The sequence below is a fragment of the Platalea leucorodia genome, assembly GCF_965183815.1.
Source record: "Platalea leucorodia genome assembly, chromosome: 4".
Taxonomy (NCBI): domain Eukaryota; kingdom Metazoa; phylum Chordata; class Aves; order Pelecaniformes; family Threskiornithidae; genus Platalea; species Platalea leucorodia.
Window position 1 is genome coordinate 104,882,068 of NC_138826.1, and position 18,734 is coordinate 104,900,801.

The 18,734-nt window shown below is 39.7% G+C and overlaps 1 protein-coding gene across 1 annotated transcript in view; it reads right to left on the bottom strand.

Annotated features, from left to right (window-relative positions):
* GRM8 (glutamate metabotropic receptor 8) overlaps window positions 1-13,463 on the bottom strand; it is a gene marked incomplete at both ends in the record, with an annotated part of 334,734 nt that extends 321,271 nt beyond the window's left edge. Inside the window, one exon of the mRNA XM_082308444.1 lies at window positions 12,954-13,463. Within this exon, the coding sequence (XP_082164570.1) occupies window positions 12,954-13,463 (510 nt within the window). The remainder of the gene's footprint in view (window positions 1-12,953) is intronic.
* Window positions 13,464-18,734: the final 5,271 nt, after the last annotated feature.

Consider the following 18,734-nt stretch of genomic DNA (forward strand, 5'->3'; position numbering starts at 1 on the left):
CCAAAAGGAAAAATGAGGCTGTAGTAGCTGCCTGTATTATACTTAATAGCCTGGTGGTTAGAGTACTCAGCTGGGAACAACTAACCATTGAGTTATAGGGTTTTTGGACATGGAAGTCTCTCCTGCTGAAGCTGTTCATGTTTTCATAAACAATCAAGCTTCCATTGGACCCGCCTGAGAGTCATTCACTGTATAGTCCAGTATTCAGCAAGGAACAGGGATAGGTAAGTTTGAATCATTGCTCTAATGAATATTTAATGAATTTAGCATAGATGAAATAAAATGTTCCCATTGTGAAAGCTTATCAGCAGTGAATAGACAGCATCTGGCAACAGCAGCGTTAACTTGCGTACAGCTGTTCAGAGGGAGAAGAGCGGGAAGGAGTTTTCAAAGAAGCAGATGCACAATTACAGGCCTGTTTTGACAAAGGGTTCTGAGATTAGAGCTCTCTAGGGAAAGTCCCACACACACAGAAGACTGGTGGGACAAGACCTGTGCTGGCAGAAAGAAAAGTTACGCGGTGGAAGTTCAGGGAAGCTAAATTATACAGAGTGCCCCGGCAGCCCTGCTTCTGCAGGGCTCTCACCCTCTGTGACCAGAGCTCTTAATTTTACTATAAAGCAATTTTGTCTGTTGTTGTGGGGACTGGAGTTGAACTGTCCCATCCCCTAAACTATATTTGATTCCCTGCCCTGAATCCAAAAGGAAGAATTTGTCCAAGAGCCTTGTGTAAGTCATGAGTAAACAAGCTGTGATAAGAAGAGGGGCAGCACCACTTAATGAATGGTACCCAAGACTGGCATTTCAAACCTATCACTTTTTTTTAAATTATAAGATTTCCAAAATAGAAATAAAACATTTTGTTTCATGTGGAATATAAGTTAGCATTTAACATAAACCAAAACATTTTGGAGAGCTTTCCTCAACAACATAAAACAAAAAAAAAACCAACCAAATGAAGAAGCCCCCAAATCCCAATTCAACATGATCATTTTGGTTCAGATTAAAATGAATGTTTATTTTCAGTTCAGCTGTCAAACTGACTAATTATTTGCACAGCCTTGCTCACAATATTGCATTCATGCTTTGGGTATATTAAAAACAACTGAAATGGAGAAAAATTTAAAATAGGAATCACCTTTTCTAAAAGGTGTGGAAGGCCCTCTTAGCTCCTGATCCACTCCTGGTAAATAGATGAGGCAGTTATTGCCACACAGCTGCCAGAAGTTGCAGTATTCATAGGGATTTTTACTCAAGCTAGAGATAAGCAAACAAACTTTTAATGAAATCAGCATGAAAAATGAGACAAAAAAAAACGATTCCTGAGACACCAAGAAATAAACTGGAATAATTGTCAGCTAGCAAATCTTTTACAAAACTGATTTGACTGTCACTCTTCTCAAGCATTTAAGAACAAAAAAAAAAAATCCACTCAGCTAAATAGAACATACATTTGCACACACCTGTCTTAATTTTCTTTTATCCTACACTACTTAATTTCATGCTTTGTCGTAATAATGGCAGACATTCATTTTTCCCAATCGCTCTAATATAGATGGCAGAGATGAGTTTTTACAATTTTAATTTTACTCGGCAATAATCCAAATATTTTTTCCTGACTCTGGGGCTCTCTTTGACTGTCATGGTTTCCTAAGGGGGATGTACAGCCTCTGATTGCAGGTCAGGCAGGTTTCACCACTTGCTCCAGAGACCAATGATTTGCATATTTAAATTATACACTGAGTTGGATAATCCCCTTTCATAGCAAAACCCAGGGGAGGGAACTATGTAAGAGGATACAAGGAATCCCTCGTTAAGAACTAGCTATCTGAAGTACTTATATGCCCCCACCCCTCACTCATATCTGATTTTTGAGAAGCCTTTATATTCACAAACGCCTTTGGGCACAAAAGTGCTATAACCCACAGCCTACACCAGGGAAGCAGAGGCAGGGGACCCTGGGCTTCAGTCCTCCAGAGCCACTTGAGCACCGAGCTCCACGGGCATCAGCCGTCAGGCTGAGGATTCAGTTCTGCGTGACTTGCCCAAGGTCACAGAGAAAATCTGTGGTGAAGCAAGACAAAGGATGTAAGGCTTCAACGGGCACTACCACACAGCGAGGGCAGTCTGTCACACTCAGACAAAGCTTTGCAGCTTGCCATTGAGCCGAGTGATTATGTGACCCGTCCCAAAAATACCCTGCGTTTTCATCAGCTTTTTACATCTTTACTCTCATTCTCTCCTGCACACCAGAATCAAACATTATTTATGCAAAAAGGCAATAAAAGAAGTATAACTTGAACGATGAATCTTCATTCCTGAAGCACAAGTCCTTTGCTATTCAGCCTAAAAATAGACATAAGGAGAGAAAAAAAGAAAAACACAAGCTTTGAAACTTGGCAGGAACGGCAGGAAATCATACCTTGAGTCACAGGGCACTCTCAGCATCTGTTCCAACTGCAAGCTTTTCACGCTCCTGTATACAGCACAGCTACCCTCCCTTCATATTCCAGTCCCTGATACTAGCCCTACAGATATTTTTCTTTCTCCACCGTACATCTTGTCTCAAATACCTTACATATCCAGTTTCCAAAATGCTGTTCAGTTGGTACTGGAGATGTGGATTAGCTCACAGATCATGAGTTTTTGCTGTTCAGAAGATATTTGGCAAAACAGTTCCCAGTGGGCTGCAACAACAGCTCTGCCTGCATTTAGGTTTTGCAAGTGGAATTGTTTGTAACATGCGCAAAAAAGAAATGCTGGATAATATGATAAACGTTTACACTTAAACTTTCAAAGGGCATCATCAAATCCTGTCCAACAAAGAAGACATAAACACATTTTTTTCTCTCATGTTTCATGCTTTCTAATAGCTTTTACTTTCATTACAAACACTTCAGTTCTGCCTGAACTGAGCACAAAGAGAATCAGCCCTTTAATCCTCAGGACAATACATATTTTCTTCACACTTTGGAAAGTAAATATAGCAGCTGGTAACTTTTAAATCCTGGGCTTTGTTACGCAAGGGATTGCAGACAGAACCATCAAAGTTAGGAGTGGAAAACACTGGCTACTTTACCTAATGGTAAATTAGCCTGGCTAATTTTCCCACTGATACAAAAATGTGTATTTTTTTATACTTTTATCCAATCTAATTTTCAGAAAGCTAGGAAATAGGAAATTTGGCATTTCTCCTATCCTGAACAAATGGATTAACCTTTAGACAATGTACAATAGGGTTACTTCTTGGCAATATTTTTTTCTAATAGTCAACCTGCATTTTCCCTCCTGAAACAATATCCTAGCTATACATGTCTGTGCTCTACTAACTCCTCTTCATCAGTAGAATTTGGAGTGTTATTTTTGTAGTTAGTCCATAATATAAAAGCCACTCTGCAGAGGCATACCTGCGATGATCAGATAGCCAGCTCCCCCAAGATCAGTGCTGTCCCACAGAAGCAAACCGTCTCTCTTCCAGCTGAACATATCCGTATCTCTTTGCAAACTGAGACCAAAAGAGCATCACCATGATCATATCTGAAAATGCCATGAAGCAATAATTGAGGACCCACATCCACTTTTGCTACACACTTGTTGAACTCCTGTACTGGAACAGAAAGCCTACTGATAGTAATGCCAATGGGATGCAATTTTGCATGGACACGGGACATCATTATTTCCCTCTGGATAAATCCAGGTCTACAGTGGCATAAATCACTGGCTTCCCTGGAATTCATTGCTTTCCCAGGGATTTTTCCTCATTTGAATGAGACTAAGAGGCACAAAAATCAGACTCCGTTTCCCTTGTGAGTAAACAGAATTCAACAAGCAGGTCCTATCCAGCTGGCTACAGAAGAATGTAGTCACTTGTGCTACTTCTCTGCTGCTCCTGAAATCGGCAGAAGCCAGATAACTGAATCAGAAAACAAGTTGTGCCCCTGCAGCAAGCCTTCTGCAGTCTTGGGACTCCCAGGCCTTCACATTTTCCATTCAGTGTATGACACCAGCCTGTTTGTCTCTTTCTGCAGGACATGTTTTTGTTTGGTCCCAGACACCATAGCGATGAGCATAGCCTGAATTCCCAGGATTTTTTATGCTGCTTCTCATGATAACCGAGTTCCTTGTCTTGGATCACCAAGATACGTTCTCTTCTCCCACAGCACTCTCGTGAATGGTTGTTCGGACTATGATGTAGTCCACAGCCAATGAATTCATCATAATATCATAACGTAGCAAATAGACATGTGCAAAAGCACACATACAGCCCTCCTTTCTATTGTTAGCCAGCATGTATTGTCTTCTATAGCAGTGCTTCTCAGCATTTTAGCCCATGCTCCACTTCACTTAATAATCCTTTAACGTATCATCCAAATAAGCAAGTCTTGAGACCTCGTGTGACTTCATCTGCGTTCATACAGTACGCCTTCTAGACTGGTGAGTCCTCATTTAGGTGACACCCCTCAAGGAAGTCAGCTCTTCTGGAAGGGGACTTTCTGTCTTTCAGCACTATTGATAAAACCAAAGCATACTCATGGCACCAAAAGAAGAAATAAGAATGGTAAGAAAGCCAGTCCTTTCTTCAGCTCTTTTCTTGGGCTTTGTTTTGGAAGTGTCAGGCCAGGAGAACTACTGCAGGATCCACCGCCTCTTTGAAATGCTTCTCTAAAAAATAGCCTAAATATAACTGTGGTAATAACTTTTCACTAAGCCCTTAACATTTCAAAGGACTTTACAAACAAAAACCAAAGAAAATTTATCTATCTATCTGAATAAGAGTAACACTCACCGGGGGGGGATCGGTGCTACCACAATGCAATAGGGTTGCATGACAAAATTTTACCCAGCCTGGAAGAAGATTGCAATGGCATTTTAAATGTGACAGAGCCGCTATCAGGCTCTGTAATGGAAGTTGTTAAGAGCTTTTTGTAGAATGATATCCAAAATGGGCTATCGTCCTTTTGCTACTTTTAAGTTTATAGAAGAGCCATGTGCATAAATGTATCAGAGAAGAAGGAATAAAGATCCTGATTCTGCCTCTACAAATACTGCTGCTACGCAAGTAAATGCTGCAGGCACCTGCTACGAAAGAACATAAGCCAAAACTCAAAATATGAATTATTCCAGCTCAGAGAAATCACTTTTGCTCCTGTTCCACAGCCCAAGCTATAAAAGAAATACAATAGGAAGAGAGCTCTCGCAATACCGTGGCATATCTCAGCATCGCTATCAGAAAGAATTTATTTCAGAGAAGAGTTAGAGCCATGTATCTATCTGAAGTACCAGACAAGAAATCCTACAATGAGGTAAAAAGGAGAGACCCTTGTCCCTTTCAGGCTCAATCTCTCAACAAGCATTTCCCTTATTTTCTCTTATCCCCATGGACAGGTCCCACTCATAGGTCGCCCAAACTTCAGCTCTTCCCCCTGCTGACTCACTCATCCTCATGACCCACAGAAACTGAATTCCAGTCAGAGCCTTGCCTATTCAGCATGTCTGAAAAAAATTTTGTTTGGAGACTATGGAATGAAATACTCACTTGAAAAATAATAGGGACAGTGGTCAAAAAGTAGCTTTTCTTAAGACAAAAAGAGAGAGAAATAGAGTGGGGGCAGAAAAATGGAAGAGAAAAGGAGATTAATAAGGTAGCTCCCACAGGAAAGCGAGGAAGGAATTAAGAAACTGGCACCACCCCTTCAGGTGTTTAAAATCTTCTCATAAATGTGTACAGAGCCATCTATCACTTCCATGCAAGGCTTCCAAAGCCATCCAGTGAGAAGAGGTTCTCTCTGATGAAAGTGCAAGCATGAATCAACCCACCCTCTTTCTGTAAACGTGAAAGATGCATCCACACTCATAGACCTCATCTAGTCCCTCTCTGAAAGCATTTTACTCTCTCTATTGAGGACACAGGCAGCCAAGGGCAAACAGCCTCCTAATTTAAGGCCTCACTTAAATGCTTAATTGTCCTGTCAGAAGGATAGGGGACACACCATCTTGCTTTTCTGATCTGGGAGCATATGCAGATCCCAGCCCAGAGGAGCATTTTGCTCTTGGCTGTTTAATTCATTCATGTGGAATTAGTGTCCTTCAGTAATACTTTTGTTTGGATGACTATTTTTCGCTGATAAATGCTAGCAAACACAAGGATATACATTTAAGCACTGTAACCCAGTTTAATCCTAAAAGCACAATGTGCTTTAGGGAAAATAATGAGGATGGAAATACACAAACCCACAAAATCTACCAGTTGGCTGTAACACAAAATAGTGCCTGGTTTCTGATGACAGTCAGAATGCAGGACTATTCATATTGCACAGCTGTCACTGTACTGAAACAATTATCCACCAGGGAAAGAAAAAAAAAAAAAAAGTCTTAATTTAGTTCTCATCGTGGCTAATAAAACTAGCATTGCTGTACTAAAACACTGAAACAGCATCAATGATCCATGCAGTGTCTTAGCTTCCCTTCAGTCTGACGTAGGAGCATAGGAGCTCTGTCCTGAGACATCAGCAGCGACGTCTCCACTGGTAAATCACATCATTTTAGAGCGCATCCCTCAGCACCAGCTCAGCTGCCTCCACCGCTGGACTGTCAGGACGGTCCATAGCTCAGCCGTGACCTGTGCCAGCCAAGTCTCCCAATTTCCAGACAGGCTTCAGAAGTCAGCACAGGTCAAGAATCATTCCCTCCCAGTAATTTGCATGCAGCCCCATGATGTGGGGGAATAAAGGAGTTTATGATACGGATGTGGATTGTCTGTGTCAGCTGGCCTCGGTGCCAGAGAACTATGCCAGGTACATTTTGTTTACTAGCAGAGACGTAAAAAGTACCTCCTATTAACAGCTTTAAAAAAGAGCACTGCAGATTTTGTGTTTCTGTGCGTAAGTGAGCTCTTGTTGAACTACTAGGCTCCTCTCAGCCTTCTGGTCTTCTCATTGTGAAATTACAACTGATATCTGTATTAATAGAGGTACTATTTAACAAATAACTCAGGGGCCTCTGTCACATACAAACAACCCTAATACAGTGGTAGGAACACAGCAAAACTTCAGCCATGAAAGGGTGAAATAATTCTTTTCGCATATGCAGTTGCCATCATGTGAGGGAAAGATAGATAGATAGATAGATAGATAGATAGATAGATAGATAGATAGATAGATAGTCCCAACTGCCCTCAGGGAAGTAGAAAGAAAATCAGCCCACTGGTCTTTAATAGCTACGCTCTCTTTTAAGGTGCTCGCATACTGTGGTTATGGAATGACAGAAAAACCTCAACATTTTAGACAGCTTCAGCTTGCCTACAAAAAGAGGGAAGACATCTCAAACAATTTAACAAATGCTAATCAAGCTTCCGATTGTTCCTGTGAAATGGTTAAATACAAGCAAATGAAAACAACAAAAGAGATGCACAAAAAGGTCAAGAGATGTTTCTCAAGCCTTGTAGCAAACCAGTGACAAATGTGGAAAATAATATAGAAAACCAGATTGCCCCTTTGCTCTTACCACTACTTATAGCTCCATCCAGGAATGGGAGAAGACTAAAAATATTAAATCTTTAGAATATTTAAGGAACTAATATACTGTAAAATACTAAATGTTTCTTATCATCAAGTTTCTTTTGTACTCCCTTGCCTCAAGCAGCTTAGCACAAATAAAATTTGATGCTAATCAGTCCTAGCAGTTTTCACAGAATCTGAAAACCTATTATTTCCTCTGGCTGCAACTAAAAAATTTCCCAACTGTTTCATTACTGATACTTAAAGTATTTGTTGTAGCTCTAATTTTATCTTGGTGTTGACCTGGAGTTCGCCTCTCTTGACCATAACACATTTAACCTGGTACTGACAAAAGAATCATGGTTGAATTAAGAGGGTTTTTTGCATAATCAAACATCTACTACCATGGAAATATAAAGAGATATGAATGTTGTTTCTATGTAAAAGAAGCTGAATTATGAAAAAAAAAAAATAGAAAAAAATGAATTATTATAATGGTATTTTCCAGCCAATAACAAGACAAGATGCTCAGGCACTAAACAGATATGTGCTTGTAATAAGCTACAAAAAACACTGTAAAATTAAATGGGATGTATTGGCAATGGGTTCCTTTCATAATTAAAAATGATTCAGTAAGTGAAAATATTATCTAGAACAAAAGTAAAACAAATCTGTTCATCTTAAGAGCTGATTTCAAAATGTTTCAGTCATCTTCTCCCTACTAACAACAATTTTTCTTCACACTTCACACAAAATTTTCCACGTTTTAACCACAAAAAAAAAAAACATCCTATTTCAAATTTCAAATAATATGCAGCAGAAAATGTTATTGACAAATGTAGCATGACACAGTGAACAGAAAATTGATATCTTTTAATCAGTGCAGCAAATTTTTTATTAATGAATGCCAATACGTTGAGTAAATTCTTGAACCTGTTCTCCATTTCTTATAAAGTATATGGTAAAGCTTTTCCATTATGGCAAGGTCCTGCAGTCAGACATGGAACAGACTGATTCCTGCATCCTCCTAGAGCCTCTGAAGTCAGTAATGCTCATGAGGTGCAAAAATTTCCATAGACATAAAGTCAGGATCAGGATCTGTACATGGTTCAGGCTGCCTCACAAAAGTATGCATGTGCGCTCTGAAATTATGTGGTAAAATGTTATTACAATTTATTTACATCATATTCTCTTCAATCATGAGATGCACTCTATTGCCACAATTAAATACATAGCCCTGTATTTATGAAGTTCAGTGAGGTTAGCCTCTGCGCAATGGTAACTAAAACTCCCTTGTTTGCGGGAGGCTTGTCTGCTGGTTTGTGCAGGTCTGGAACACAAGGCAGCAAGAGCGCCGAATGGCAGCCAAATGTAAAAAGACCTACAACTGAGCCTTAAAAAAAAAAAAAACATCATCCAGGTACAGCCCTGGGAGCTGCGCAAGGCTACCAGCCAAAGATACACGCTAAAACCCAAAATGAGGCAAGGAAACAACCAAAGCAAATAAACAAAATGCTGAGGGAAATAATATATATTCATTTCTAGATGTACTGAAAGAAACTATCCCTTGCATTTTGGATGGTTGCACATGAAGTTGAAAGAGTAACTCCATAATGTCATTTGTACTTCTGCTTCTGAAGAGGTAAACGTGTATGAAATGTGTAAGGCAAATGTGCATGAAGTGAATATTAGTCCCTCCAGACAGCAGCTATTAAAGTGGATTACAGTGGTACAGCAAGAAGGGAATTTGACCAAAAAGGGAAAATAAGTCATTTAGTCTTGGGAAAAGAGGAGAAAACAGAAGGCAAGGCAAGGCGAAAGGTAAGGCAAAGCAAGGCAAAAGGCAAGGCAAGGCAAGGAAAGGAATAAAACTGTTGATGAATATTTTGGCTTTATACGCAGGTACATAAATACATACATAAAAGCTTAAGATCACAATTCACCAAGCATACTGTCCACCTATCTCAATTCACATGCAAACCATCATCCCTAGGCTGCTCCTAGTGTGACATTGGCTAGAAGATGTGTGAAGGTGACAGATGGAGTGTACCAAGAAGTTCAGAAATAGCGTGAGGTTTTTAGATGGGAGAACACTAGCATAAACAAATGTCTCTCTTTTTCCAGCAGCTTTTAACCATTGACGTGAGTTACTCAGACATTAAACAAGTAGAAGCTCTGAATACAGGGAACATAATACATGAAGTGAGCTAAGTTACAGGGTCTCTTGTCTCCTCCAGGACAAGTTTTTGAGGGACATGGAACAGCCCAGATGCTTATGAGCATCACACAAAGCAGCTAAAGGATACCACCTGGCTGTGCCTGAGCACCCTTTAATAGGCGAATCTTTCTTGCATCAAGGACCAGAGTAATATAAGGCAAAAAGCAGCCTCCTTATGATAATCAAGGAATAACAGGTCCACTTTCAAACAGTTAATTCCTTGAACAAGTGTTCCCTGTTTGTAAAGTGCCTCTGAAAGGTCTAAAACCATCAACAGGTGAAATTTAGGCTGTCCAAATTTGGACCTTAATGTTTTGGACCAACTAAAGGCAGAAAATCACCTGCCAAGTGGTGATGCGCCTGGAAATTCACAAAAGGAGAAAGGACAGAGAAGAATTCAAGGTGAGCCATTTGACCAGCAGAAAGGCTATAGATCAAGGACATGTTCTGTCGTGCCCTCCTTCCCCTCTTCTCATGAAAACATTTAGATAAAAGGATACCATGACTATCAATCAGTTTATGCTATCCACCAGATCATCAGATCAGATAGGACTATTGACCTGTATGTTTTATGTTGTAAAATCAATAAAAGAAAGACAAAACATGGCAAGAAAAAGAAAAATTGCAGCATGAAAATCCAAGCTGCTGAGCATGCTATTTCTCAGGCTATCTTTGTTTGTATGTTCACATTGAGCGATATAATATACTCACCATTTTATCACAGATTAGAATTTCACTGGATAACAATGTTCTCAAAAAATATATAGTCCTGACATTTAGGAACTTCAGAGTAGATATTAAAGCAATACTGAACTTCAAGTTGCAGGTTCAACTTGCTGAATAGAACTGTTAGGTAGAAATATGGATGAATCGACTCATCCTGGATATAATGGAAAGAGGTATTTGCATGATGGTGATCACTGACTTCAATGAAAGCACAGGCATTTACACCAGCTGAGTGCCCAGCCTTGACATATACCAAGATACAATAAACACAATTTCATACCTGGAGCCTTTGTGAGCATGGACCAAGGTCCTGGTCCTCAGCTGTAGAGCTGTGGGGATGCATCAGCTGAGAATCTCAGCCCATGTCTTTGGTCTGAGTACAACCCATACTGGAATATACTTCTATATTTCTGGCAAATGACCCTTAATTTCCTAATCCTCTTGACGATAACCATTGTGAATGGTTTCTATAGCGCTGCTAACTGAGGGCCTTATCCAGAAGCCTTTACTCATGCAGAGATAACAGATCTACTTCTGAGAGGAAGGTGTAAAAACAAACTTCAGATGCAGGTCCAACATCAGACATTAAAGGGTATAATTTGTCATTTTTTACATTATTAAGAATATTTGTGCAGGATCTATAATTAAAACTAAAAGAGATGTCTCCTTCTTTTGCCAGCAGCTGTGTTACATCAATTAAATGGGTAAATAAGATCTTTCCCCAGAGGGGATATCACGTGACCCTCTATTGATTAAGACTGCAGTAGAACGTTATTTGCAATCTTATTGCATAATGGAAATCAGGAGGTAGCTGTCATGGTTTCAGAAGACAAATTGCCGCTATCTTAGACAATTCATAGGCCTCTCTCCTTCTTGCTGCTCTTAATTCACAGTTAATGCATGTCTTACAAGGCTTAGTTTCTTAAATCAGTCTACGGCACTGTATTCACCTCAAACCTGGGTGTAAGTCGTAGTCTACATGGCCCTGCATTATGATGGGTATTAAAGTGACCATTCCATCTATCACTACTTCGGAACTATGCATTATTTAATAGGGTAACACAATTTCAAAAAAAGGGTGTGAAATTAAAAATAGACACCTCCTGCAACATGCATGATTGTTCCCAGGAAAGACAGGCCTCGCCCACCAGCCATGGCTCCAGAGATGCTCTCCATATAGAACATTTTTAAGTAAGTCTTTTAGCTCAATTTTGTGCAGTTGATTTTCACAAGCAAAACGTGTGGCTGGAACAAGTCCACTACCCTCAAACCTGTGCAGTAAGTGCAGCTTGGGATCAGTTTTGAGGTTGCAATGAACACCTGACCACAACCCAGCAGACACTTTGCTCCTCCACTGAACTGTAAATCCATCATGATACCCTTCGTGGGAGAACCAGAGCAAAGGACAAAAATCTCCCTTTAAATGACTGAAACACTCTTTGCCAATTTGAGAAACCTTAAAAAAAAGCCAGTCTTTCTTTACTTATAATCAATCTCTCAGTTACAACAATTAGAAAACAAGTGCAACACTTTTCAAAATATATAACAGCAATATGTAACATTACCAGAATCTTCTCCATCAAAGTCAAAGAAATGGTCTTTAAGTGGTCTTTGGTGGTTGTGAAGTTGTAGGACAAAAGGCAAGACTTCTGAATGGAAGGAACGAGTCTGACTAACAGTGGGCAGTAGGACAGTAATAGATTCAGACAAAAGTTACAGTCATTCAGTGTGTAGAAAACAGTCCTCAACTTACCATCATCCGTTTGCCATTGCACAGGATTAAAAATTAAATGTCTGCTGCCTGATCTGTTCCAGCTAAGTTGATTGATTAGAATGTGTTCATCTTCCCATCTAACTTAGCAAGTTTAAAAGTGGCAGGTTTACTTTTCCATTATTTATAATGCCAGGGCCTAATAAAGTACATGGAAGGAAATGCCAGTAGAACTGTTGTCCAAAAGTAATCTCTCACAAAGTGGTAACAAAGTCTGGGAAAAAATATCACCTTGAAAAAAATATGGAGGAGGTTAAGATTTCGAGGAAATCAAAGATATTTCAGTATACTTCATTTGACTAGACATGCACATCAATAGCACTAGATTATTACTGGCATATCTTCCTATTTAGGGAAATTATCTGGTCCTCCTACAAATTGATTTGTGTTTAAACCTTATATTTCATTCTCCTGGAAATTTTATAAATCAATCTCAACCTAGTCTTGATGAGCATAAACGCTCAATATGGAGCAAATGTGAGTAGCAGAAAAAATAAGGATAAAGCCCTACAGAATTAAAATGTGCTCTGGTTGCTCAGAAATTCAAAAGAAGCATTTGGCACCTTAAATTAGGGTCTGCAATCATTGCTCTTTTTTTTTCCCTTTGCTTTGAACGGGCAAACCAGTTATTTCAGATTTCTGAATCTAAAAAAGTCCTTTGTTTTTTGACAGTAACGACACAATCACCTCACTTATTTCGTTGTGCTTGAAATTTAAAAGAAAGATAGAAAATGTTCCTTACCTTAAAAAGTCTTAAAATATTTGCGACCATAATGGACACAGAACTTGCTGCAGCACCTATCACACCTGATATCTTGTCTGGCTTAGTGAAAATAGGTGGGTCACCATTAGCACACTTCACGTCTGAACCATCTTTTTCTATCAACGCTTGCACAAATGTTAAGGATTGCTCCAATGCATAAGTGTCCCTGGAACACGTATCAAGGATCCGGACACCTAAGGTGATATTGGCAAGAAGATCAGGGTCTTTATTAATCTGATCGATTGCATACAGCATTGCCTCTAGCCTGTGGATCCCTTTCTCCTTCTTGAGTTCCCCACAAGGCACCCCTCTATCCCCTTTTGCATGGACGGGGAACAGTCCTCCCAAGATGATGTCCCCATCCAGTCGGATGGAGTGGGCATATTCCTGGCCGTGAGTTCTTTGCATCAGGGTGAGTATCCAGTAGAATTTGGCTGTTAACAGGAAGAAACAATGGCAGGAAATTAATCGTTTTCCTTCGTATACCATTTTCTCTGAAGACTTTGTTGCTAACCAGTATCCAGCTTTTCTTCTTGCTAAAGGATGAGGTTGACCATTTGAAGCTGCACTTTCTGGAGGCTACCATCAGTGCCCAGTAAGTAATATAGAACCATGCGGCAGGTAAAAAAAGGATCTCAGCAGAAGTACATTAAACGTATTTTACAAAAAATGTCCACTGATGTCATGGGTTGATCAGCTTTTCCAAGAGGTGGTTTTCAATTGCTCTTAATTGATGGTGAACTGTAGGGTAGTATCTCTGGTCCTGATGCTAAGAGGAGGTCAGTAGCTTATGTCCTTATATTTTGCCCTGCAGCTGAGGTACTTCTGAAAAAAACAGTGAGAAATACCATTTAGTTCAGCAGTTTTATACCTGTCACACAGTGTATTTACTTTTGAATATGAGTTACATCACCTAGGTTTTACTTTTGATATTCCGTAAGGGAGTAATTCTTGGCCTTCTGTGAATTTGAACACCTGGCTGCACTGTACTACAAGCTGGGAAACTGGTGATACCAGCAGAGCAAGAGCCAAATCAGGGGAGCTAAACTTAGCTTGGTGTTCAGATTCCAACCAGTAATTTGTGTTTACCTTCGCATTGCACAACATCCAGAAACAGACTTGATCCGTAACACATTGTATTTTCTGTTTTGCTGTATCATTCTGTTCCAGCCTACAGAAGTGCAATAACTACTTACGCTCTCACTCACGGAGAGGTTCCATTTATGACAATGGAGTAATCAGGGCTCCTGAATTTAAGTATGCTCTTCAGCCACTGCAGTACAAGCACATTCAATTCATTTGGATATTAAACTGATTATTTCTCCAGTGGAATTCACTTTTTTGTGGGCTTACTATATATCTAAAATGCCTTCCAGATAATTTCTAACACTAAACTACTTCTTATGAAAAGGTAGCTGATTTCTTAAGCAAAAAGAGCACAATGTATTCTGTTAGGAAACCAGCTGAACATCCAGTGTTCCCTTTCCAACATTTTACTTGAGCTGAGGTCCAACAGTAACAAGGTTTCTATTCTCTGCTTGCATTTGGACCACATTAAATAGGAACAGCGTTGTGCCCCCACCGACATCTGGAGAAGTCCCACTGATTTTAACGAGATCAGGATTTCAGCCTACATATCTAAACACCTGACTGACTGTTATAAATATCTCCAGATTGCCCCCACTTTTAATTGCCAAGTGAGTGGTATTTATTTATTTCAATATTCAACAAAATTACACATGCCTGATAAATTTTTAGACCTCTGAGGAGGAGAGAGGATTAATTTTACCCAATACTAGATAGACACACTGTGGGCAACTGCATCTGAGCCAGTCTCTCAAAGGACCTGGTTATGGAGAGCAGCGGACATCCTAGGGTGTAATTCACCTGATCCTTTTCTTTGAGAAAGTTTTATTTATTATGAAATTAATCACATTGAACAAGCGCCTACCTCACTGCCTATACAGAAAATCCAAGCAACAGGCTCATCTGTGGATATGTACTTTGTCCCTAGTGATCTGACTGGTTCCTACCAAAAATACAATCAAATTAGAAGACAACAATAGACAAAATTAGAAGACAGTTACAGACAACTATACTGTTTTTCAAAGACATTTTGAATTATTTTCCACAAGATTTTTATATATTATGTGGTAACAAAACTCAAAATGTGGTTTGATAATGCTTTAAATTGATCACCCTCTTCTTACGTTTATTTTGTTATGTTTTTTCCCAAATGATAATGTTAAGCTCAAAAAAGCTGAAGAAGAGTTTTTAAATAGTGGCTATTTGAAGACCTGAGAAAAAGATTCACAATGGAAAGTCTCCTATTGAATGTGAAAGTATCTCACTGTGATTTGGTAACAGAGTAATGACTTGAAAATGAAACATGTTTAATGGGTGTGAATAAAATCACTGCAATTGAGAACAGCAGCACGCAGGACTTTCAGTGCCTCTTAACATTTAGTTTTGCTTGAATTTGGCTCCGGGTTGAATCTAAATGAAACAGATTCTGTGCTGGTTTATGTGATAATCCCATCGTTCTCCTCTGGCTCCTTCTGGGCACATAGTTTACAAATCTGACCATGCTTCAGCCCCACGAGCCGAACTCAAATTGTCACATATGGAGGAACTTGACTCAACATCGCTGTGTGAGTTGATCCAGCCCCATGGGATGTTTCTTACATGGCCCGTGCTATAGAGAAAAAATTGTATTCACTGTTAACTAGCCACAACTCTGCTGTCTTGATTGCCTTAGTAGAAAAACACAGTTAAAGGTTCAAAATAGTGAAGAGTAAAAGTTGTAGCTACACCTAAAATAGACACAGAGGCAATTTCCTTTCTGGTTCCACAATGAACAACCAACTCATTAGCTTGTGCGCGTATGTACAATCCATACAGGGAGCAATTCTCTGAGGCAATGAAAGATAAGACTGCTCTTATTTAACACTGTACAGAGAGCAAGAAAGCACCATTGAAAAAGTGAAAATATTCATGAAGAAAAAAAATGCTGCTTTTTCTCTTGCTCAGCCTCAAGTCAATTCCTTACAGCCAAAGAATGCCCAGAAATTAAAGCAACTGTCAGTCTTTGTACAAACAAATAGTGATGAATCCAACTATTGCAACCTAAATTCCAACAACAATGGAGAAGCTACAGTGAGCCCAGCATCCTCAGTCCAATACCTTATCTGGAACTGACTGAAAGTCAAATGAATTGATAATAAGCATTTTTTAACATTATAGTCTACATAAGCATTAATTGCTCTGCCTCAGCTTGCATGTTTTCCTGAAAAAGTATGTTTCTCTGCTGCAAGTGTCCACAGCTTGTCTATAAAAGAGAAATAAAATTTTAAAATGTTCTTTTTAAAAATTTAAGACCTTTTAGTCTTTTTTTATGTTACCTAAGACATAAAAGCTTCTATTACACTGCCTAATTTATTCATGCCACACTGCTTTTCATATATTGATTAATATTAACTTTTACAGAATGTCGTAAGCCTGCGTAGCTAAGCAGAAAGCATCTGATCTAAATGAATTCCATTTTTATCAATGAATTTTAGTGAAGAAGCATGGGCCTCTGGGCTATAAAGCCTGAATGAACTTTCTCATGTGCAGAGATTTCATTCGAAGTAAAATGCTGTCCTTTTCCAATTGACCATAACAGTTTGAATTAATGCAAATATATTCCTGATTTGCCAGATTCCCCACTGTAGTAGCTGGTGTTCACTAGAAACATGACTTCAGAGAAGAAATTCACACGTTTCCCCTGCACAGTCCAAGAGTAAGTGCACCACAAAGCCTCTCTTCCAGTCACCTTGGAACACATGCTTCTCTTGGGTTTAATTCATTAAATATATCTGGCATTATCAGAACATATTGCTATATTTAAAGTCAGTATTTCAGCGCAAGCCTCCACTTGTTCTGCTAGAATATATATTTATTTTTAAACCTAAGGAGGCGGGGTACTGCAAGACAGGGGACATGGAAACTTTTGCATGTAGTGTCTGGTTCTGAAATTACTTCCTTCATAAAATCATTCAGCTTTATGAGACACGTGGTACTCAAGGATGGGTACTTTGGTACCCTGTTACCAGAGTCAGTGCATCAGCATGTGCCTGGACCGGTCACTCTTCCAGCCACAGACTCATTGCACTGAGAGATGGGCTCATTACAAGAGTTCTTTACGTTAACAAAAAAGGTATAAATAATGAGCTGAGAGTGACAGATAAATACTTAAATAAATATAGGCAATGCCTCTATTTTAGTAACAAGGTTCCTGAAAGAACCATCTTCAGCTGGCACTAAAGTCATGGCTGAGATCATATAGAAAGATTCAATATGTTCACCTGGAAATACTGTTTAAAAAAATCTCACAATTACAGACAGCCACAGGAGCAAGGAGTACTCTACACAGCATAAGCAGCAAAACATGTTCGTTGAACTTCGTGGAACATTTTTTAATTGACGTTGCCAGCCAGACACACATGAACCCTTTACTGAAGGACAAAAAAAGCTATTTAGTGGGGAGGGGAAACACCTGAGATAAAGTATTTAAAATTTTGTTTGAGGCCAAAAAATTCATTTGTCATTGCATTTGAAGCACAGCTGGAACTGCACTAAAGTAACATGAAACCAATATTCTGTGAACTAGAAAAGGAGTTTTAGGGTGAGAACCCATTGCTACTTTCACAAAATGTCAGATTGCCCAGTCAATGCAAAACTGATCTGGTTTTACTGAATGAAAACAAAATAACAGCATCTTCCATTATGAAGTTCTGAGGAGAAAAAAAATTGCAAGAATGTGACGATTTTGACTTTTTTTCTACTGATATGTTACTTCTGAGCTATCAAATAAGAATTATCTTGGTAACATTCATTTTAGTGTTCAGAAAAGTTGCCTCTTTCTCCTGCACAGCATTCAGCCATGAACAAATAGCTGAATTTCCACACAGAGCAGGTAAAGAGTTGCCACCTGCATACAGCAACCTGACACATGTAGAAGATTAATGGGTTTTGCTGACAACAGAAGGGAATTTGGAAAACCTTAGGCCTTGCCATTGCAACTCCTAACTTGCAGGAGAATTCTTCACTGATGTAAGTAGTCTTATCTACCTCAGCTCTTCTGTAATGATTTGCTGTGCCCCTGCCACAGAGGTAACCTTTACACAATAATCAGGGCTTCGAGGCGAGTCACCCTCAGCATCTCATTTACAGGAACTATTTCTTCCTAGTGCACCACGAGATAAACGTCTCCACTCAGTCTGATCAGTCTCTTTTCAAATACCCCAGAGCACCTGCCTTCACTTCCTACCCTGCAAATATCCATTTTCCAAACAAGCTACCCTGCTAAAAACCAGCACAGGTCCTTCTGCCAGGGTGAGACTAATAGGAGCTTACAATTTTTAAAAAGGAAACAGCATCAAATATTTTCCTCTGCCCTTGCCTGGTCTCACAGCTGAACAAACCCCATCAATATTAACACCTTTAGAGTTGGTTTCACCTCTGGTCTGGCAAGTGATGATCAAGGAGATTTTCCCAGGCAGCCCGGGAGAGCTTTCGCTGTTGTTTTTGTTTTCATTTTACCCTCTCCCCACCAGACTCCCGCTCCCCAGCCGGCACAGCTGGGTTCAGAGCAGGCGCTGGTAGTGCAGCCCAGTGCTCTGCGAGAGGGGCTCTGCCCCGAGAAACGCAGCCGCCTGCCGAAATCGTCCCGGGGATTCCTGCAGGAAAGCCCCCCCCGTGTCCGCGCCCGACCCCGCC